This window comes from Phacochoerus africanus, chromosome 11 (assembly GCF_016906955.1).
Source record: "Phacochoerus africanus isolate WHEZ1 chromosome 11, ROS_Pafr_v1, whole genome shotgun sequence".
Taxonomy (NCBI): domain Eukaryota; kingdom Metazoa; phylum Chordata; class Mammalia; order Artiodactyla; family Suidae; genus Phacochoerus; species Phacochoerus africanus.
In genome coordinates, this window is record NC_062554.1 from 121825034 (window position 1) to 121847039 (window position 22006).

Genomic DNA, 22006 nt, shown 5'->3' on the forward strand with positions numbered 1-22006 from the left:
TGCTGTAATATTCCTCAAAACAGCCTCGCAAGCACAGATTTTTCAGATCTCAAAGCAGGCAGATCCACTTGCTTAGTACTAGTTCTTCTCTAAAAAATAATTCCTCCTGCAGTAGCGCTGATCAGGGGAAATGCTGCAGTCAGGAGTGTGGCAAGTGTGCAGGCCCCGCTGCTCCTTGCATCCCAGGGCGGTGTAAACCCAGAACATCAGGCTCCGGGGCCCCCAGAGCTTGCACAGAGGCACTTTTAAGCTGCCTGATTTAGGAAATACTCACTCGGCTCCTTGGAGTGAATCAAGGGCTAGGGCACAGTGCAGTGTGACATGGCAGGGCTTTGGCTCTAGCTTTATTCTGCCATCTTGGCATTCACGGTGGGGTGAGCACCAGCCCCTCTCCTGGTGGGACCAGAGGCCTGGGATCCAGGATGTGAGGTTGTCATGGTCTGGCATGGCACAGGTGAGTGAGTGTCTTAAGCTCTCAGCCGTAACTGGCTCCCCTGGAGCTGTGCAGGGAGAGTCTTGGACAATTTAACGCTGACATCCCAGTCCACCCTGTGACCCTAAAGGGCAGCCTCTATCCATCATGCTCCATGCCGGGCATAATCCAGACCATTCCAACCCATCAGGGCTATGAGACTGGTTGGTGGCTTTGCTGTCAAGGCACCCAGGGAGGGGGTGATTCGGATGGCCAGTGACCTGCCGAGGGCACAGGTAAACACAGGCTCCCCTGAGTCAGACATTTCTCCATACCGAAAGAACAGCCTGGAAGGACGCACTGTCCAGCCAACACCATGTGTAGTTATGGAAGTCAACCAGTTCGGAGGCCACTCTCCCCACTGGTTCTCACGTCTTCGCAGTAATTGCTAAGCACGGAGGGTTTCTTCTACCGTTATCTGAACTCCCTTCCCTTCGCTCGCACACCATATCTGTCTTTCCTTTGGGGAGCTAGAAATGGGGTGAAGAAGGAACTCAGGTTAAGGCAGCCTTTTTCAGAGCCTTGGCATCCATCCTGCGGAATCACTGAAGCATCCAAGGAGAGGAAGGTTTGGTAAATGAACCGATCACTCACATGCATTTCACTATAATAAGTTGTTGGGGTGTCAGGACAAGCTCGAGCACATCGTGCTAGGAGTGGGGTATGATTAGGGAGACCTTCCCAGGCTCTTCGGGGACTGGGAACCGTCACATAGCACATAAAGCATGTGGCACAGATGACTGGCCACTCGGTACTCTTCTTAGTAACTGGAAAGAAACAGCAGGCCTCTCAAATCCAGGCCCCTGTCTCCAGACACGACTTGACCAGGAGCATGGTCAGTGTCTAGTTCTGTTTTCTTCTGAGGGAGAAAAAGTTCCCGCAACCTGCCTTCCTCAGCTGTTCCTGTGCCGGTCAGCCTAGGGACCGGTCTCGTGTATCCTCTCCCTTGTAGACACGTCCCTTCCAGCCCTGACATCGTCCGAGTCTGTGATGACAGGTGAATGGCCTGGGCACTCAGAGAAGGAGACATCATCATGATGGATTGGTCAGCGTTCTCCAAAGAGAGAGGCCACACAATTGTGTTATTCATAGACAGAAAATTTCATTTTAAGGAGTTGCCTCACAGTATCATGGAGGCTGACGTACAGTCTGCAGGGTAGGCTGGCAGCCTTGAGACCCAGGGAAGAGTTGCATCTCAAATCTAAGCAGTCAGCTGGCAGAATTTTTTCTTCCTCAGGGAGATCAGTCTTTATTAAGACTTTCAGGAGTTCCCGTTGTGGCTCAGAGGGTTAAGAACCTAACAGTGTCTGTGAGGATATGGGCGCGATCCCTGACCTTCCTCAGTGGGTGAAGGATCTGGCACTTGCTGGGCGTAGGCTGCATATGCAGCTTGGATCCAGTGTTGCTATGACTGTGGTGGGGGCCAGAAGCTGCAGTTCTGATTTGACCCCTAGCCCAGGAACTTTCGTATGCTGCAAGTGTGGCTCTTGAAAGAAAGAAAGAAAGAAAGAAAGGGAAAAAAAAGACTTTCGACTGATTAGATGAGGCCCAGCTCATCATGGAGGGTGATCAGCTTTATTTGAAGTCCACCAGCTTAAATGTTACTGTTATCCAAAAAAAATCTTCACAGGGAGTTCCTGTTGTAGCTTCCGGGTTATGAACCCAACTAGTATCCACAAGGATGCAAGTTCGATCGCTGGCCTCACTCAGTGGGTTAAGGATCCTGTGTTGCCGTGAGCTGCAGTATAGGTTGTAGATGCAGCTCAGATCTGGTGTGGCTGTGGCATAGGCTGGCAGCTGCAGCTCCAATTTGACCCCTAGCCCAGGAATTTCCATACACTGCAGGTGTGGCCCTAAAAAGCAGAAAAGAAAGAAAGAAAGAAAGAAAGAGAGAGAGAGAGGGAGGGAGGGAGGGAGGAAGGAAGGAAGAAAGGAAAGAACATTCCCCAAAACATCAAGAATAATGTTTGAGCAGTACCTGGGCACCATAACCTAGCCAGGTTGACACATAAAATTAACCATCACACAGTGGTATCTACACTGGTGAAATTTAATGATGAGGATTCAAATGTAGTCAGGTTAAGAAGAAAGATTCCAGGAAATGATGGCAGGAGGGCTGCATGAGGTAGATGGAGTGAAAGGCCTGGAGGCCGTACAGGTGGTGGGGGCGGGGATAGAGCTGGAGAGGAAAGCAGAGGATGTAGAGGGCCTGCATTGTTACCTCAAAGACCGTGAACTTGGTCTTGTGTCCCCTTGAGGGGTGGTGTGTGGAAGCTGTGCTCCAGGAGGACCAGTGGAGAAGAGGCCACTTCACGGGTCTAGTATGAGTGACAAAGAGAGACAAATAAGAGAAAAGATGTGAAACCAGCCACTTAGCATAGATTGGTGGGGAGGTGCTGCCTCGAAAAGGAAGGGGGGAATGCGGTCCTGCTTTAGGTGGCCTCAGAGGAAGTGGCCTGTGGGCCAGGTTCCATAGTGGCCTGAAAGTCAGATTACCTGGCTCCAGCGGTTCGGTGTGAGGTTGGTACAGGTGTTTCCTTCAGCTGAGCGGGATCTGACCGCCAGCCAGTGTCTCCCAGAGCCAAGGCTGATGACAGAATGTGAAGACTCTTCCTAGCACAGGAATTGTTGTCACAGCTTTTCAGGATGCGCGCATGTGTGAGGGGCTGGGGTGGGGCAGGTACAGGAGGGGATGTTGGAACAGACAAGGTGGAGAGTCCGGTGTCACTCTGTCGAAACTCCGTCCAAGCAAGGTGATTAGGAACCCTCCCCCGGTGGACACTTTTGAGAGCAGGAATGCTTAGAAACCGGACTTAGGCCCACACAGTCTCTGCAGAGACTTAAAATGTGCTCGTCCCCTTAAACCTTTCTAACAAATAAAATATTGCCACAGCTGATCACAGATCACCAGATGCTTACGATGGCCAGGCTCCCTTCTAAACACGTACACACACAAGCACACACGGGGACGTCTGTATCATCCTTTTGTGCCAGCCAGAGTTTAATAGTGTTTCATCTTAACTCAGGCTGAGCCAGGCAACCGAGGGAAAGCCAACCATAAAGGCCATGTTCATTTTCTTTAGCTCTGTGTTGGGAATCAGGATGGGCTTGTCAACTCCTCTGCTTTGCTGCCTGGTCCCCGAGGAACCTGATTTGGGGCGACTTTGGGCTGTAGCTGCTTGGAGCATTGTGGGAAACTGCACCCCAGGGTGGAGCAGTAGGGCTGGGGTGCCCAGGGAGGAATCCGCACCTCCGTCCCCTCCTTCTGCCCATGACCTCCCTTCTCCTGCCTCCCCATCAGAGATGGGCGGAAAAGCCCAGCCCTGGACCCGAGGATGACCTTTGCCGGCAGAGACAACCTCCAGAATGGGAACACGAGTGACTCCTCCAGCGGGGAGTCCAGCAGTGGGCAGCGGCCGAAGCGCAGCGCCTCCCCGTCGCACGTCCGCTTTGAGGATGAGTCAGCCCGCGACGCCGAGTCCCGCTACCTGGAGCGGCTGCAGCAGCGCCAGCGCCAGGGGCTGAGCACCACGCTGCAGCCCGCCGACCAAGGTCCCCTGCGCTCCAAGCCCGACCTCGCCGACTACATCTACGGGGGCTACTGGCGCCGGGACCCCGGAGCGGGGTCTCTCCACCCGCTGCTGAGTGGGCCGGAGCCCAGGGGCCTCCCAGTGCCACCGCCTGTTTGGGGCAGCGAGAGGAGGTGCCATGCCTGCGGCCACTGCATCACCCCCGACCTGGGGGTCCTTCGGGAGCCCAGAGCTGCGCACAGGATGGATGGGGTGTTGCCGCAGCCGCTCCTGTCACAGGGCCTGAGCGCCACACTCGGGCTCCTCCCCACCGAGCCTGGGCTCCACACCGAGTGGATCCGGGAGACACACATCGGGGACCAGGCACGCGCCGAGGAGGTGGACTCGGCCTTGGACAGCACCGACACCTCTGACAGCTGCAGGACCGACAGTGAGGAGGCCGGGAGCACCCAGCCCAGCAGGGCCCGTGGGACCAGTCCTCGCGTGCGGGCCTCCAGGCCTCGTGGAGGCCACAGGTGGTTACGCAGGGCAGAAAGGGAGCCTCTCCTGGGTCCTCAGGCCCCTCACTACCTGCCTGGGCCAGAGCTTGTGGAGGTGTCAGGTGAGGCCATAGAAGGCACAGGACACACGCCTGAGGAGACCCTGCTCCCCAGAGAAGATGCTGCCTCTAAGCCTCCCGCCCAAGACTCTAAGAGGGCTCCCCTGGGGTCCCAGGGGCAGCCTGGACCAGGGCTGGAGAATCACTGGGCTCACCCGGAGGATCCTTGGGCAGCCTGTGCTGTGGCCTCTTCCTCGGGGCCGGACTGGCAAGCCCAGGTTACAGAAAGCCACCAGAGCCACCCAGAGCCCTCTGCCCCCCGCCAGGCCCAGCAGCCAACCGCTCCCCTCCCCCCTGAAGGCTGGAAGCCTACCCCTCCCTCTGCAAAGAAAACCACCTCTCATAGGAAGGCAGCCCTGGCTGGGCTTCGCAAGCGGGGTGACCAAGGAGAGCCTGTGGACATCCGCCCGTCTCCTTCAAGAGGCGAAGTTCCCAGGACCTGTGAGCTCACCCCGCCACAGCCCCCACTCCGCAGCCCCCACGTCAGGCACCCTCTGCAGGCCCTGGGCAACAAGAACTGCAACAGCACACCCCAGGGGCCACAGGAGCCCCGGGGAGGAAGCATCCACAAGGGCCAGGGGCAGAAGGAGCCCAAAGCACCCGTGAAGGACTGCAGAGATGGTACGGGATTGCCCCGGGCGAGGGCGGTCCTAGACCAGAGACCGCAGGCTGGGTCTCGGTCTTCACGTAGGGTTCATCCCAATAGATGACGTAGCCATGCACCGCTCCTAGCAGCCCCCGCAGCTCTCGGAGCCGTGTAGAAGCAGAGTGGAGGGGAGAGGGCAGAGAGGTGACAGGCCACATGGACCGTAGTGAGGATGCGGATGCTGAGCGGCCGTCCCGCCCCCTCCATTGCCCACGGGGACGCTAATGCTTTCGCACCCTGAGATCCCACCTGCCCTGCGCTAGGGCGTAGTTTTCTTCCCTCCAGGGGCCTCTAGACTGGCTGCTGGCTGCCGCTCCCCGCTTCCTGCAGGGCTTCTGTTCTGAGACCTGCTGACCCTTCTGGGCAGCCTGGCCTTGACCTCCCCAAGGCCTGGAACAGAGGGCCGGTTGAGGCTGCTCCTCTCATTAGCCAGGAGGTCCTAGGCTGCTCCTGTCTCCTCCTCTGTAACCTGAGGGTGATAGTAGAACCATCTCCTAGAAACCCATGAAATAGTCTCTGTAGAAGGTTTAACTCATTGCCTGGCATATCAGAGATGCCCCCAAAAAGGTGGCTGTCGTTTAAGCTGTGGAATATCGGAGCCAAGAAGATGGTGGTTCTTGTCCCAGGAACCCACCGTTGGCACCCCCCAACCCCCGCTCCTCTCGTCCTCTGGCTCTGCTGCCTCTTGCTGGGAGTGTCCCCCTCCCCAGCTCTGACCTTTCGGGATGGGTCAGTGACACAGCAGGGTTCTATGGTTGTTGCAGGAAGACTCCAGGGCTGCAGTTCAGCAGCTGTTAGCACCCTCAGCTCCGTGGGCATGACCGTCCCGCTGGCCTCTGAGGAGCCAGGGTCCAGCCAGAAACCAGAGGGAGACCTGCAGAGGACAGAGCCGAGTTCCACAGGACATGTGTCATCCAGGTGGGTGACAAGAGCGTGAGCCCTCATTGCAGGAGGTGGGGGACTGGGGCACTGGGTGCAGGAGGAGACCCCCTAAAGTGGTAGCATGATAACCTCACTACTCCCAGCTCCTCCGAGGGCTCCTGTCCTGGGTGAAGCATGGCCACTCCTCCCCCGGCCCTCTTCAGTCCCACGTCTGTGGTTATTCACCCACTGAACTTACATCGAGTGGCCATGAGCTCCAGGCACTGTGCTGGGCAAGCTGCGCCGAGGTCCCAGCCCTTGAGGTGCTCCCAGGATGGGCTCTCTGTCTGAGAGGATTTGCTCCTGACTCTGGCCTAGGAAACAGCCCTGCATTCCTGGCTCCTTGCTCTCCTCCAGTACTGGGGGTCTGAGTCTTGCTCTGGGGCCTCAGAGCTGTGGTGCGCTGGTCCTCTGGCCGGGCCTTCTCTTCCCCACTGTGCACCACTCCTGGTGACGTGCAACCCAAGGCTTCACATGCCACTGAAGCCAGGTCTCAAGCTCCGACCCCACGTGTTCCCCAGAACTCCAGATCTGTGATCCTCTTCCCCAACATCTCCGCAAGGATGCCTGAGAGGCCTGGCGGCACTCTGGATCACTCCAGGTAAAAGCTGCTTCCCCAAGGAGTTCCTGCTGTGGCACAGCGGGTTAAGAATCTGATTGCAGGAGTTCCCGTTGTGGCACAGCGGAAAGGAATCCAACTAGGAACCATGAGGTTGCGGGTTCGAGCCCTGGCCTTGCTCAGTGGGTTAAGGATCCGGCGTTGCCATGAGCTGTGGTGTAGGTTGCAGACGAGGCTTGGATCCTGCGTTGCTGTGGCTGTGGTGCAGGCTGGCAGCTACAGCTCTGATTCGACCCCTAGCCTGGGAACCTCCATATGCCACAGGTGTGGCCCTAGAAAAGACAAAAGACAAAAAAAAAAAAGTCTGATTGCAGCAGTTTGGGTCACTGCGGAGGCACGGGTTCGATCCCTGGCCCGGTGCAGTGGATTAAAGGATCCAGCATTGCCACAGCTGCAGCATAGGTCATAGCTGCGGCTCAGATTCAGTCCCTGGCCTGGAAACTTCCATATGTCGTGGGTGCAGCCATAGAAAAATTTTTAAAAATCCTCTCGGGGAGTCAGCTGGGCTGCCCGTCTCCCTTCTCTCCTCCTCTCATCCCCTGGCCAGTCTCCTCCAGCTCCTGCAGCCTCCTTGATGGCGTTTCTCCTGGTCTCAGCACATTCCTGCTTTCTGGACAGATGGAATGTTCCCTGCCTACCTTCTGCTTCCTCTCTCTTGCCCCCTAGCCTCCAGAGTCCCTCCCCCACACAACAGTCCAAGGTGCCTTTTGAAAACCTTAATTCAAGGAGTTCTTGGAGGCTCAGCAAGATAAGCATCCAGCATTCTCACTGCGGTGGCTCAGGTTACTGCCGTGGTGCAGGTTCAGTCCTGGCCCAGGAACTTTTGTATGCTGCAGGCACAGCCAAAACAAAAACGAAAACAAACCCCTAAAAAAAAAAACAAATTAAAAAAACCCCTCTTAATTCAGGGATGTCATTTCTCCTGCTGAAAACTCTGCAGTGGCTTTTCCTCTCACTTGGACCTCAAACCCCTCGCCTTGGCTGACCGCTCAGTGCCGTCCAGCCTCAGGCCACCTGTCTGGGCCACCTCTGTTCCTCTCTGCTTCATTCTGTGAAGCACCACCCTCGCTCACTGTGTCCAGGTCTTGGGGGCCTGGCCCCGTTGTCATGTCCTTGAACCCACCACACACCGAGCCTCCTCCTGCTTCGAGCTGTGCTTTCAGCTGTTCCCTCGCCCTGGAGCTCTCACCTCCAGGCTTGACAGGACTGACCCCTTCCTGCCATTCAGCTCATGGTCTAAATGTCATCTTTCCAGAGAGCCCTTGCCCGGCCACCCGGTCCCTCTCTGCTTCATTCTGCTCACGGGCCACTGATGGGTCTTCTCCTTTGTTTACTGCTCTTGTTCTGCTGTTCACAAGCTCCCAAGAGCGAGGACCTTGCCTGTCGTGCTTGCCACACACTCCACTGATCTGCCACGTGCCAGTGCTGACACGAGGCTTAGAAGAGGTTCTGAAGAAATACTGGGGGAATGGATGGCTGGTGGACCGCGTGACCCCCCCTCCCCGCCCCCAGCCCCAGCAGAGGCTCCGAGGAGTCCACTCAGCCTTCCACTGGGAGCCTGGCCATCACCTCCTCCACCCGGCATTGCTGCTGCTGGCCTGAAGCCCCCCCCCGCACCCTCCCCCCCCCCCCGCCTCCCCAGTTCTCCCCCACCCAGCTCACCGCCCTCTTTGCATTTCAGAGCACGGCCAGGGGTCAGAGCAGGGCCCGGCCCGCCCTCAGCTGCCCCTTCTGACAAGAGCAAGAAAAGCAGCGGCGGCATCGCTTCCACCCTGGGGCTGAAAAAGCTCTTCTCGGCCCTGAGTCAGGGCCCACGGCCCAAGCTGAGCAAGTCCCGCAGCTACAGTGTGGAACAGCTGCAGCCCCCTGCGCCCGGACTGGCTCCGCACACCAGCGCCCCCAGAGTGAGGAGGGCCCCGTCGTTACAGTCCCTGCGTCTGGTGAGTCCCAGGGGCCCAGCCAAGGGGCACGAGGCCAGAGGGGGTCTAGCCACCCCTGGAAGGAAAGGTGGACAGAGAAAGACCGGGAGGATGCTGCCCCCAGGACCCCAGGGGGAGAAAGGGGAGCCACAGCGTCCCCACGGTCCCCTTGTGCCAGGTGGATCCCCGCCACCCCATCCTAGACCCTTCCCTTCCTCCTCCCCACTCTGCCACCTCTGCCAAGTCCTGGCATCTATTGCAGATCATTCTGGAACCTTCTCCATGGCCGCAGCAATTCTGTTAGTAGCACAAATCACTTCACCCCTGGATTTCCTCAGTGGCCTCTTCCCTGGCAGCCCTGCCCTGTCTTTCTCCAGGTGGCTTCCAGAGTGGTCCTCCTGATGTGCAAATCTGGCCTTGTCACCCCCTTGTTAACCTTCTTCTGTTGTCCTTTATCACCCGCAGGGCAAAGTTCAGGTCCCTCGACATTGCCAAAGGGTTTCTGTCATCTGACTCCTTTCATCTCATCACTTCCCTGACGCTCAGTCCCAGTTAGCTTGGACCTTGCAGTTCGGTAATCAGGCCACACTGTCTGACTTTGAACCTTCACCTGAAATGTTCTTTCTCCTTCTCTACCCGCTCATGTCTGCTCAGCCACCGACACTTAAGGTGCTGCTTCCTCTGGGAAGCTGCTTGCAACCCTTCCTTAGGCTGAGCTGGGAGCCTTGGCTTTGTGTTCCTTTCTCATCCTGTGCTTCTGTGCTTCATGGAACTTGTCACATAGTATTGAATTGATTTGTTCCCGTCTCCCCTCGGTGGAATGTGAATTCTTTGAGGAGACACCAGTTGATCTTTGCCAGTATTTAGTACAACAGGTTCAATAAGCAGGGAGTGAATAAGGGAGTGAGTGAATAAGGGAGTGAGTGAATGCAGGGCAGCCTGCTACAGGTCCCCCTCCCAGGAGTTCCCTCTGTGGCACAGTGGGCTAATGATCTGGCCTGTCTTTGTGGAGGCATCAGTTCAGTCCCTGACTTGGCACAGTGGGTTAAGAATTTGGGTTAAGGATCCATTGTTGCTGCAGCTCCAGCTCAAATTCGATCTCTGGCCAGGGAACTTCCATATGCTGAGGGTGTGGCTGAATAAGAAAAAGAAAAGAAAAAAAAAGGTGTGTGTGGGTGTGTGTGTGTGTCAATTTCCCCTTCCACGTGCAGCAGCAAACCATCAGCAGCGCCTGACTCTCAGCTCTGAAAGCACTGTTCTCCTCCAGGTGTTTCCAGATATGACGTCTGTTCTTCTCTCCTGCCCCCTCCTCTGGGCAGCACAGAGCAGGTGACCGTGGTTTGGGGCAGTGGATCTTTCGTTTTTCAGGCTGAAGTCAGGAAGAGAACGCAGGCGGAATGAAAATTCCATCGGTGGTCTTACACCACGTACAGTATAAATGTTTGCTGGGTGAATAGATGGAGGCAGAGAAACAGAAGCAAAGCATCCCACGCTGGGGAGAAAAGCCTAGAGGGACCCTGTGCTCCAGGAATCTGCTTTTCTCAGGAAGTCAGCTTTGTCCCCCTCGTGTCTGAACCTTGGTGCCTGGAGGTATGGGCATCAGAGCTTCAGCCTCTGTAAACCTGAGGGAAGTCACAGCCCCTTAGTGTGATAGAGGGGCTGTTAGCGACCAACGTTGAGCGGGCAGAATAGACAGGAGGCTGGCCACAAAGGCTGGGAGCCAGGGCAGGGGGCACTGAGCAGCAGAAAGAACTGCTGAAGAACCAGAAAAAGAACGTCAAACAAGACTCGACGTCTCCCGGATATGGTCATGAGGTCGCTCAGGGCGAAGCCTCCCTGTTGGACTGTCCTGCGCTGAGTGCATGCGGCAGCGGGTGGACGGATGCTACACGCCTTGGCTTTCGTTTTGCCCTCCTGAGCGGGCAGCGGCTGGTCCTCACCCGCCACGCGGGCTGCTCCCATGCCCTCTTGTGGCTGTGGCTCTGGGACCTTTGCATCTGGAAGGCTCCTCTCTCCGCTCCCCGCTGCCCTAGGGAACCCCGGCTTGTCTTTCCCGGCTGAGTTAAATGTGACTTCTCCCAGGAAGCCCTCCTGAACGCTGACCAAGGTCAGGGCCCCCTCCTAAGCTTCTTGATGATCTGGCTTACTTCCTGCCAGCACGGATTCCCAGTGTGGGGAAGAACGCGTGGAGGACCTGTTTAGAAGTCAGCCTCTGGCTCTGCCATCCCCACCCTCACCCCCACCCCTGAATAGCCTCCCTGGGTCCGTTTCTAGAACGGAGACCTGACCTTGTGCCTCTTCAGAGTAACGTCACTTAGTGGCTCCCTGGCAGGTCATATAAAGTCCTTCCAGGTCTGGCCCTTGGCTCCGGCCCATCTCCCATCACCTCTGCGGTCCAGCCACGCAGGCCAGGAGAATGTTCCAGGACATCCAGGCTTTCTCCCATCCCTCCAGGTCTGTGTATGCTGTTTCTTCTGCCATCTCCGTCTTCACTTGGGGAGCTCATGCTTCAGGCCCGCCCAGGCGTGCGCCCCTCCAGTGTCCCAGGGCTTCCTGAGCTGAGTCTCGCTCTGCTTCCCTGCAGGTCACCGTCTGTGCTTCTAGCCTGGCACTTACAACAAGAATTTAGGGCTTTTCATCTGTCAGTGACCCCCTCACCGCCACCGTTGTGTGAACTCCTTGAGGGACTTTTGTCTTGTCCATCTTTTTATGTACAATGTTTTATAGGTACATACTTAGATTGAATAAATTTTAATGTCAACCATTATAAAAGGGATACTAAAGAATCACAAGAGTATGTAAGATTTTTAACTCTAAAATTGTGTTTATTGGAGTTCCCACGTGTCTCAGCGGGTTAAGAATCTGGAGTTGTCACTGCTGTGGTGCAGGTTTGATCCCTGGCCCCAGGAACTTCTGCCTGCCATGGACGTGGCCAAAGAGGAAAAAAAATTGTGTTTATTATTCTGTAATTAATTTTATTTCGCCTTTTTTTCTTGATCAGTGAGAAAATTCAATTTTTCTTAATCAATGAGATAATTAATATTTATGGTATTCAGTTGCTATTTCAGCCAAAATATTTTTAAACAATTCAAGCTTCAGGATACCTACATAGGCCCATCTCCTTAGGTAAGTTATGGTTATTCCCTGTTAAGCACTTTGAAATAATAACAAAAGCTTATACCGTTATTTTTATTTTATTTATTGTCTTTCGTCATTTTTTAGGAGCGCACCCACAGCATATGGAAGTTCCCAGTCCAGGGGTTGAATTGGAGCTGTAGTCACGGGCCTATGCCACAGCAACACCAGATCCAAGCCGCACCTGCAACCTACACCACAGCTCACAGCACCGCTGGATCCTTAAGCCACTGAGTGATGCCAGGGATCGAACCTGTGTCCTCATGGGTACTAGTGGGGTTCGTTAACCACTAACCACAATGGGAACTCCACCTGAACTTACTTAGCTGGCTCTCAGGTTTGTGGTCAGGAGTGGGGGGGGGCGGTCTCTGTCAACCCCTTGCCAGGTGGCTTTTCTCACCTGCAATATTGGGCTTTTCCCACCAGGTGTCACCCTCTCGCCAACATCGGAAAGCTGCCTCCCTTCAGAACCTCCATTCTCTGCTGAGTGGCAAGGTGGACCGGGCCAACCTCTACCTGGTAGAGGAGCCAGGAAACCCCAGGGCAGCTGGCAGGTAAGAGGGGGCAAGTGATTTGGAGGGTAAACCCAAGGTCCATGCATTGTGGAGCTTGCTGCTTAACTCCTTCCCTCCTTAGCAGCATGGCCTGAGTGGGGTCCCTTCAAAAGAGAAAACAAGGCTGGCTGGCTTAGGGTTAGGGTTAGGGTTAGGGTGCCTTGGGGGTCTTGCAGTCTGCACCTGCACCTCCGTGCCCTTGTCCCCTGCAGCTGAGATCTGAAAAGCCTTGGGGTTTCTGCAGCTGTAGAGTTGGGAGGTTTGATTCCTCCATCCTACTGCTCCCTAGTGATATCTTGAAATCAGAAGGTTCAGAGAGCTTCCTAGCCCAGCTAAAGATCTGACTAAAGATCAAGAGACAGGGCCCTGGAAGAGGCCCTTGACCTGTGACCCTGCTTAGAGAAATCCTACCCTCTCTGACGAGACCTTCTAGGCTTTCTGCTCTACTCGGGGTTCCGTGGAGGGACTTCAGTGGGTCTCTTAACTCCTGGAAATTTTATATAAAATTACAGTTTTTGCCAAATCTCAGAGCGATCTCTGCACCTAAAAAGTTTAAAAGCTACTGCTGTGGGGTAGGGGCTTCTGGCTCTGCAGAGCATCAGATGGCTCTGGGAACTCTCTGGGCCCAGCCCTGGCTAGCAGCCTCAGTCATCTTCCAGCTGGGGAGTGGCTGGGACCCAGCGCCCAGCCCCGGTCGCCCTCACTTGTCTCTGGTTGCTCACAGGCCAGCCAAGACGCCGTCCCGGCGTGCCCTCAGCGTGGAGGACGTGAGCGCCCCGGGCCTGGCTCGCACCGTGGGCCGCGTGATGGAGGTGTTCTCAGATGGCACGTGCCAGCTGCAGCTCCAGCGCTCCCCAGAGGGCACTTTTGGCTTCTGCGTGGCCTCTGGGAATGGACGCCGGGACTCAGGTAGGCCCGCTCCCCTTTCTGGCTCCACAAACCTGGGGCCGTAGCAAACCACAACAGTTCTGGCCATTGTGGGTCTTTGGCTGAGCAACAAGCTCTGGACACAGAGCCTCTCAGTGAAAGGATTGGAATTCTCCCCTCCAGGGGGTAGAGGTGGCAGGCTCTACCCCACTGTCCCTTTGCCACCTGCTGACATCTTGAAATCTGAATCTCAACGCCATCTTTTCATTGAGAGCCAGGAGGTCGTTTGTGCTGGCTGGTTCTCCGGATCCCTTTGATGTGGCTGGTGTGTCGAACTGGTTCCCTTCTTCGAGCTATGGAGTGTGTCCAGGCACGTGGACCGTGCCTGCCTGGCTGTGCATCCCGGCCCCTCCCGCAGGGAGGATCTGGCTCCAGGCCCCTGGCTGGGCAGCCCACTAAGTCCTGATTCAGCACTGGCAGCGTCAGGGAGGGGCCCTGGACATCCCTCTGTACCCTGGCCCTTTATCAGCCCTGCCCCTTGAATCTTTTAGGGCACAATGATTTGCCCAGGCCTTGGCCTGAGGTCTGCGGGCCAGAACCCATGAGAGGGCGAGTGAGCCTGCAAGCCCTGTTCTCAGATGAGATGAACTGGGAAGGGAGTGTGGTAGCGGGAAGGCAGGAAGAGGGGAGAAAGGAAGGGAGACACAGACCAGAGAGAACGCTTGAGGCCGCCCCGGCTGGGCTCTGCTGCGGAGGGTTTAGTCTTTGCTCTGATCTCCTAGGTCAAAGTTATTTAGCCGACAAAAATCTGCCTGCTGCCAGAGTCGCAGACTGCAGCGCGTTCTTGCCTCTGTTCCAACAGTTGTTTCTCAGCAATGTATGTTGAGCACCTCCTAGGTGCTGTAGATACTGGGGTTAGAGGAGTAAATGGAGCAGACAGAATCCTCCTCCTTGGGAGGACACATTCCCTTGAGGGAGTGAGCCTATAAGTAGCTCTGTCTGTGTATACACACATAGACATATATACACCCGGTAGACAGATGTTTATGTGTGTTACATGTGTCAGCACAAAGTACCGAGACACAAGCACAAGTAAAGCAGGGTGAGGCCCGTGTGCTGGGAGCTGGGAGTGCCGGTGGTGCAGCTTTTCTGAGAAGAGACCCCCGAGCAGACAGACACAGGAGTGAAGGGGGTGGCCCCACGTGGGGTCTGGGGATGCGCTTCCCAGGCAGAGGGAGCAGCCGGTGCAGAAGCCCTGAGGGCCAGGAGTCAGTTGGCCTGTGGGAGGAACCACAAGGAGGTCAAGCTGGACAGAGGGGCCCAAGAGGAAGAGCCTGAGCTGAGGGCAGAAAGGTGGGGAGACAGCCGAGCCCAGAAATGGTGAAGCTGAGCTCAGAAGGGGCTCTTTTTTTTTTTTTTTTTGTCTTTCTTTTAGGGCCGTACCCGCAGCATTTGGAGGTTCCCAGGATAGGGGTCTACTCGGAGCTACAGCTGCTGGCCTACGCCACAGCCACAGCCACATGGGATCCAAGCCACATCTGCGACCTACACCACAGCTCACGGCAATGCCAGATCCCCAACCCATTGAGCGTGGCCAGGGTTCGAACCTGCAACCTCATGGTTTCTCGTCAGGTTCATTTTCACTGTGCCACGACGGGAACTCCAGAAGGGGCTCTTTTGTGACAGTGAGACAGGAGCCACCCAGGGCTCAGAACAGAGACTGACGTACCCTGACGTAACACTTTCAACAGGGTCATTGTCGGCCGTGTGGAGAATGGACCCTAGTCCGGGGTGGGGGGATGGACTGGGCTGTGGGCTGGGCGTGTGCACACGGGGGCCTGTGGGGACCTGCCGGGAGGCGCAGAGAGCTCTGCCCGCATTCTGTGATCATCTGTGTGGGAGAAGAATCGGAGAGAGTGTGTGTGTGTGTGTGTGTGTGTGTGTGTGAGACCCGGTCACTTCATCGTAGAGCAGAAATGATCACAACCTTGCAAACTGACCACACTTCAATAAAACTAAAAAAAAGTGATAGAGAGAACAGACTAAAGTGGGATGAAGGGGAAACCAGGGAGACCAGTTTTCAGGCTGTTTCACTAGTCCAGCAAAGACATGGTGGTGGCGGCTCAGACTGGGGTGGCCCTGGAAAGGCTGAGAAGTGGCCAGATTCCGGTCGACTGGAAGGTCATTTTGAGTATTTGCTGGTGAGTTTTACTTGAGTGTGAGAGGTGGGGAGGACGAGTTTCTCCCCACTCTGGCCCTCCGGTGGGCACCCGTCTGTCCTCATGGGGAGACAGCATTTGTGAGCCTCCGTTGCTGTTAGCCACTCTGGCCTTTCCTCCAGCTTCCTTGCGCCTTTGGAGGACGGGTCCTTGCAGAGAGGCAGTCTGCAGGCATAGTTAAATGAGAGAGCAAGGTTTTTACTCCAGCATCTCTGCTGTGTGCCCTTGAGCAAGCACTTACCCTCTCTGAACCTCAGTTCTCCAATTTGTAAAATGAAGCTAATGAAACCCTACCTGGAAGAGTCATTCGGTGAGGTACAGGGGAAAGCGCCTGGCACTTTTCTTCCCTTTCCTCTTCAGTAAAAGAACATGTCTTTGGAGAGTGGGGACTTCAGATGGGGACAGACGATCTGTCATTGTGGGATCGTAACCAACCAGGCATTCTGTGCTCCCCCCATCCTCCCCCAAAGGCTCTTTAGGCCCCTTGCGGGCAGCGGGACCCCCTCCCCCATCACCTGTCCGGAGGTGCTGATGGGCAGGGCTCTCTAATGACCAAGAGCTTCTTGACTCCGCCCTGGCCTGCTCTGCAGGGTGTTCCTCACCCAGGCTGGTGCACGCACTTCCCTGTCCTGCCCAGGTGGTGCCCTGCTTCTGCTGCTGCAAGTGGCCATTGAATGTCCCCATGCACATGGAGCATGGATGGTGCTGGTGCCTCCTTGCCACAGGCCATCCTCCAGTAGCCAAGGGTCACTTCTCCTGGGCCTCAGAGGGGCCCTGAGCTCGGGCTGGCTTGTATTCCTCGCTGAAACATCAAGATGCTGGCGTTCAGCCGCTGGCTATCGCATCCGATTCTATACAAGCAGGTGAGAACAGCAGGCTTTGCCTCTGCTTCTAATTGAACACAACACGGAGATCATACATCCTAACAAAGGCCATTTCCAGCAGACAGGAGATGCCTCCAGCAGCAGTCTCTCTGTCATCGTGTGTTAGGACTGCAGTTGTGACACCTACCCCAGAATCTTCCCGAAATGCCAGGCGTGGCAGCAGTGTCTGGTCCTCCGGCTGCATTCCTTTGGCTTTTCTCATCACTCCCCACTGGCAGGTCCTGCTGTAGAGCAGCCATTTCTGCAGGCTCCACCTGTCCTGTCCTTACCTGTCCTCTGCCCACGCCCACGCAGACAGGCGGGCAAGCCACTAAAACACCCAGAGAGGAGACAGAAAGGCCAGGACAAGGGCTGAGAGGAAAGCCTGTGTGGTCAAGATGCCAGACAGACCTTGTCGAGCAGGGGGGAACCGGCCTTGCAGGAAAGAAGTGAAAGGGAGTCCTCGGCTCAGACTGTGGAGCAGGACTGTGTCCACAGAGGGCATGTGCTAAACCCAAGGCTGCAGACTTTCCGGTGCCTTGGAGATTTCAATGCACTTTCCAACCCGAATTTCAGAGAGTGGACCCTGAAAAGCTTGACTTGTGTGGGGGCCAGAAGATCCTTCCAGGCTGGGTGGCCCAGAGAGAAGATGTATCTGACACCTTAAAAGGCTTGAAGCCAGAGAGGGTCCCTTCCAAGGAGGCTGAGTCTACAACGAGGAAGTGGAGTCAGGCAGGGGCAGCTGCTGTTTCGAAGCAGCCAGCCAAGCTGGGCTGGGGAGCATCGAGGGGGCCAAGTCGTGCAGATGCTGTCAGCCGCACAGGGTCCCCACCCTGCAGCCCTCCAGTGGGCCCACCTGCCCTGCACGGGTGAGGGGCGCTCAGCTTTCTCTGGAAGACCCCATGCCTCCCTTCCTCTCTCAGGTGGAAGCAGCCGAAGGGAAGCTCGAAAGGTTTTCAGCAAAAGCTGAGTCAAGAGGGGCCCCCTCAGCTGGACTGTCCTGGCTGTGTCGCCAGGGGAGGCCCCCGGAGCCTGCTCCACCGACGCACATTCCCCGAATTGCAACCAGGAAAAGAGGGAGAAGCAGCTTCTTCCGAGGCTCACTCCGCCTTAGAGACATAGGGAAGGGGCCCAGCCAGGGGGACCTCTCACGGCAGCTTGGGGAGAGGGCATGTCTGAAGAGGGGAGAAGGGAGCCCCATGTCCTTAAGTATCAGGCTCAAATTTTTATGTTTCCCAGGCTTTTGTGCAGATGCCTCTAAATCCTAAGTAAGGAACCAGGGCTAGTCCTAAACAATCCTGTGAAGCAAACCAGGTTTCGATTTGACCTCAGCCACATTCTTGACTCCAATGATAGGACTGGGTCTTTTTTTTTTTTTTTTTTCCTCTTTTTTAGGGCTGCACCTGCAGCATATGGAGGTTCCCAGGCTAAGGGTTGAATCAGAGCTGTAGCTGCCGGCCTACACCGCAACCACAACAACGCGGGATCCGAACTACATCTGCAACCTACACCACAGCTCTCAGCAACACCGGATCCTTAACCCACTGAGCGAGGCCAGGGATCAAACTGCGTCCAGGGATGCAGTCAGATTCGTTAACCGCTGGGCCACAACGGGAACCCCAGGGCCGGGTCTGATTTGTGAATCCCACCTAGCGCAGTGCCAGGCAAGGAGTAGGTCTGGTCTTAATTGGTCAACATTATTTTCCTATTTTACAATCAAAGGTCATCCCAGAAAAGGATAAGACTAACCCAGTCCCACTAGGGGATACACGAACAATAACAGCTTAAGGCCTTGTTTGTAGTAGGGGCCTTTTAAAAGAGGAGACGGAGAAATGAAGCGATACTGTGCAGACCCGTACTCTGTCTCTATTTATAAAGCCAGTTGCGATTGTGAAGCAGAATAATGGGGTGTGTGTGTGTGTAGAAGCAGCTGCCCCCCCACCCCCGCCCCAAACAGCAGGCCCCCGCCCCAAACAGCAGGCCTCCGCCCAGCGTTCCCCAGAGCTGCGTGTCTTGGCTCTGGCCTCCTGTGTTAAACGCCCCTGTTTTCCTTTGCAGGGTTCTACGTGCAGGAGATGGCTGACGAGAGCACGGCCAAGCTGTACGCGGGGCTGCTGGGGGTGGGGGATGAGATCCTCGAGGTGAACGGGGCCAAGGTTGCAGGGCTGGGCCTGGCCCACCTTAGGGAGCTCCTGGCCCACGCGGAGAGCTTGTCAATCCGCGTGCTGAGGCAGAGGCCTGTGCCACGGTGACCCAGAGGTGCCTTTGCCCTCACGGTCACCCCCTTGGAAACCCTGAACCGCCCCCGGGGGGTGGCTGGGAATGTGGCGCACAAAGCTGCTTTGTCTGCTGAAAATGAACGCGGTGGCACGTAACCCCTTGGGCTGTGGCAGGGCTTCTGTGATCGGCCCTCCTAGGAGAGGAGGAGCCCGTGTGTGAATTCTGTTTACGGATGTTCATTTATGCAGAACCGGGGAGAAGAATATGGGTCCCCTGCCCTGACCAGGCCTGAGGTTGTGTCAGCGTCTTCCTGCACCTTTCTTGGCAGGGGGAGGAGAGAAGTTCCCAGGGGTCCTCTGGGTGGTCCCTAAGCATCTCCTCACCCCTGGGTCCCCTCCCTCCAACTCCAGGACCAAAGAAAGTGCCTGGCATATTGGCCTCGAGCCTGCCTTTTTCAGTCTCATTTCTCCCAGCTGCCATTGGACGACACCTTTGCTCTTTTTTCCAGAAATGGGCAGAGCATCTTGGAGTAACAGCCTTACAGCCATTGACCATAGCGTCCAAACCAAAAATTGGCACATGTGGTCTGGTGTGAGCACATCTGGGAGATGTTATCTAGTAGCCAGACTATTAAGAGTTTCTGGGAAGTCTTTGTGACGTGTAGGTTGAAGGGAAACCATGAAACGGAGACCTCTTTCTGGTCAGCCCTGCCCTGCCCCCACTGCCCTGCCCCTCTGCCTCTGTCTTCCTGAAGGCTGCAGCTGATGCCAGGCTGTCCCCAGCCACGAGCTCTCTGCCCAGACTCCCTGAGGGTAGCCATGGGTGGGCCACTGGCGGGGAGACGGTGGGGCAGGCGCAGCGGGGTGGGCTGTCGCACCTGGGCGCTTCCCACTCACGAAGGATTGGGACTGTCTGGGAGTAGATGGTTGTGTGTGTGTCTTAAATTATTAAAAAAGCAAGCTTCAAACTTCTCCCACTCTGCATTGCTAAATTCTGGGCTGATTGCTCCTCTACCTTCACTAGGCGGGCAGGGGCCTGGGCGGGAGGGACATGGGCACAGAGGTGGGCTGTTGGCATGACAGAGCGGGAGGGCTGGGGAGACAGCCAGGAGGATGCAGATGCCTCCAGAGGTCACCCCTTGGCTGGGAAAGGAGCCCTGGGGAAGGTGCATTTAGGAGCAGGAGCCAGAACGGAGCTAAGAAGCCCTGGAGAGGGGCAGCCGGGCTGCAGGAGGGCCGGAGCAACTGGCTGAGTGCAGGCTGTGGTGAAAGCAGCAGAGGCAGAGGAAAGTGAGTGTCGCTGCAGCTCTCAGCAGACAAGGTCACTGAAGAAGGCACGTTGGCCGAGGGAAAGGGGATAGGGAAGGGCTCGGGCAATCCTGGGGAAGGTGTGTGTGCCCCCCCCTTGGCCTTGCCAGCGGGAGCCAGTCAAAACCCCTCTTCACTGTCTCTTTACTGCCGCTCCCAGAGCACCCCCACCACTGCAGGATGGGGAGGGGGCATGGGGACCACAGGGACCAGTGGAACAAGTGTGCTTCAGTCTTCAACAGGTGAAGAGGGCGCTGGGACACCTCAGACCAACCTGGGGTCCCCAACGCATAGAAATGGCCCCGAAGCAGATGCTACAGGAGTGGGGAAACCTTGGTGGCTCCTGCACCCCAGCTCATGGCCTTGTGGTCATAAACCTTTGGGGAAATTTCATGTTGAAAAACGTTTCTAGGGGCCAGTGGCACCTCTCTTTTCTCAGTGGAGGGTTTAATGAGCCCCAGCGGGGAAGAAAGGGAAGCGAAGGCAGGGCTCAGGCAGGGAAAGGTCTCGGAGGAGTGCTGAGCAGCTGCACCTGCTGCCTCCGAGGGGCTGCACCTGCTACTTCCCAGGGCCAGGATCGGCTCTTGACACATCTTATTTCCTCCCGAAAATAGTCCTGCCAGGGATGTTCCGTTTATTGTCTTCAGTCACACAGAGGGAGAACCAAGCTCAGCCACAATGACGGAGCCCTCTGACTGGGGGCACATGCTTCCTACTGCAGCCCTCGCCCCCTTTCCCGAAAAGGCTTGATGGAAGGGGAAGGGAGGGGGGCACTCTGGGCTGTGTGTGAAGTCCACCTGCCTTGCTCTCCTTGCCAGGATGGTGCTCCTATCTGGGGTCAAGCGATGCTGGCCCCCAACTTCTGTGGGTGGGAAGAGACTTTGATTTGTCCAGCCTCCGGTTGGACCCTCCCCATCTGCTCTGCCTGGGGAGCTGCTGCCCTAGAAAGCTGGATCCAGCCCGGCCTGGCCTCCCACAGGCCCATCAGAACCCTTTCACTTAGGACCTAATGTGTTAACTAGGAGCCAGGCCACGTGCCAGGCAGGAGGTCGGGGAGATGAGAAAGATGGGCTCTGCTTGATGGGGCCCGAGGCTGGGGAGACGCGCAGACGGAGCACCTGGCCTAGTGGTGCACCTGGAGGCCCGCTCAGGCCTGGGCGCGAGCCTGAGGGTGATCAGTGATTAGCTGGGGGAGGCGCCGTGGGAGGAAGTGCGCCCACGCACGCTTTTTAAAAGGAGGAACTTTCAGGAAGAGGAAGGTCGTTCAGGCGCAGAGGAAAAAGAGCTGGTGCAAAGGTCTGGAAGTCTCTGCGTCTGCCCTCTGCCCCTCCAGGGACGGTGCGCTGGTTCGCGCTGTGTCCAGACGTTGCCTCACACAGGTAAGCATTTACCACTGCGACCTCACGGAAGAGAAAGTGGCCCCCACTTGGGCCTCGGGCATGTCGCTCTCCTTAGGACGACGGTTGCGGGAGCGGGAGGGCGAGTTCTGCAGCGGAAGCCGCAGGCCCTGAGCTCGGGGCGAGGCCTGGGCGGGAAGGGCGCCGACTTTGAACGTGGAGAAGCGCCTCTCGCCGGTGGTGGAGGGGCAGGTGGGAGGCGAGAGCGCGTCTGCTGTGCAGGGGGCGACGGGGCGCCCCCGCAGGGGGACCGAGGTCCGTCGCGGGCCAGCGGCGGGTGACTGCGCGGGCAACTACCGGGCGCCCAGCGCGCCCTCCGGGCGAGGCCGCTGCGTTTCTCGGGCGTGGCCGGCAAGTCCGGCCAGCCGGGTGGGCCCCGCGAGGCCGCGCCGTCCCCGCCCCAAGGCCGCCCCAGAGGCCCCGCCGCGCCGCCGGCAGAAGGCTGGGCTGGGCCAGGCCGCGCTCCAGGCTGCCTGCTTTGGTCCACGGGGCAGCGGATGGGCCCGGGCGACGTTCAGCGGGGCCGCGGGCGCCCTTAGAGCCTGCAGTTTGACGGCACTGGGTTCGTGGGGGTTACACGCGCCCACCCCGCACAGGCAAGACGCTAGGGGGGCGCCGGAGGCCGGGAGGGCAAGGACCCTCGCTTTTGCCTCGAGGAGTGCACGGCTGCGGGCGGGGGCCGCCTGGAGGGCTGGGCGGAGAGCGGGGCCTGGCTAAAAGGTGCAGGTGGCGGCGGCGC

General features: G+C 57.0%; 1 protein-coding gene across 3 annotated transcripts in view; it reads left to right on the plus strand.

The window, feature by feature from the left end:
- KIAA1614 (KIAA1614 ortholog) overlaps positions 1-19534 on the plus strand; it is a 38176-nt gene extending 18642 nt beyond the window's left edge. For all 3 annotated transcript variants that reach the window (XM_047752648.1, XM_047752649.1, XM_047752650.1), the window contains 6 exons: positions 3774-5221; positions 6011-6164; positions 8468-8726; positions 12267-12394; positions 13119-13303; positions 18402-19534. In XM_047752648.1, the coding sequence (XP_047608604.1) occupies positions 3774-5221; positions 6011-6164; positions 8468-8726; positions 12267-12394; positions 13119-13303; positions 18402-18595 (2368 nt within the window). In that variant the 3' untranslated portion in view covers positions 18596-19534. The remainder of the gene's footprint in view (positions 1-3773; positions 5222-6010; positions 6165-8467; positions 8727-12266; positions 12395-13118; positions 13304-18401) is intronic.
- Positions 19535-22006: the final 2472 nt, after the last annotated feature.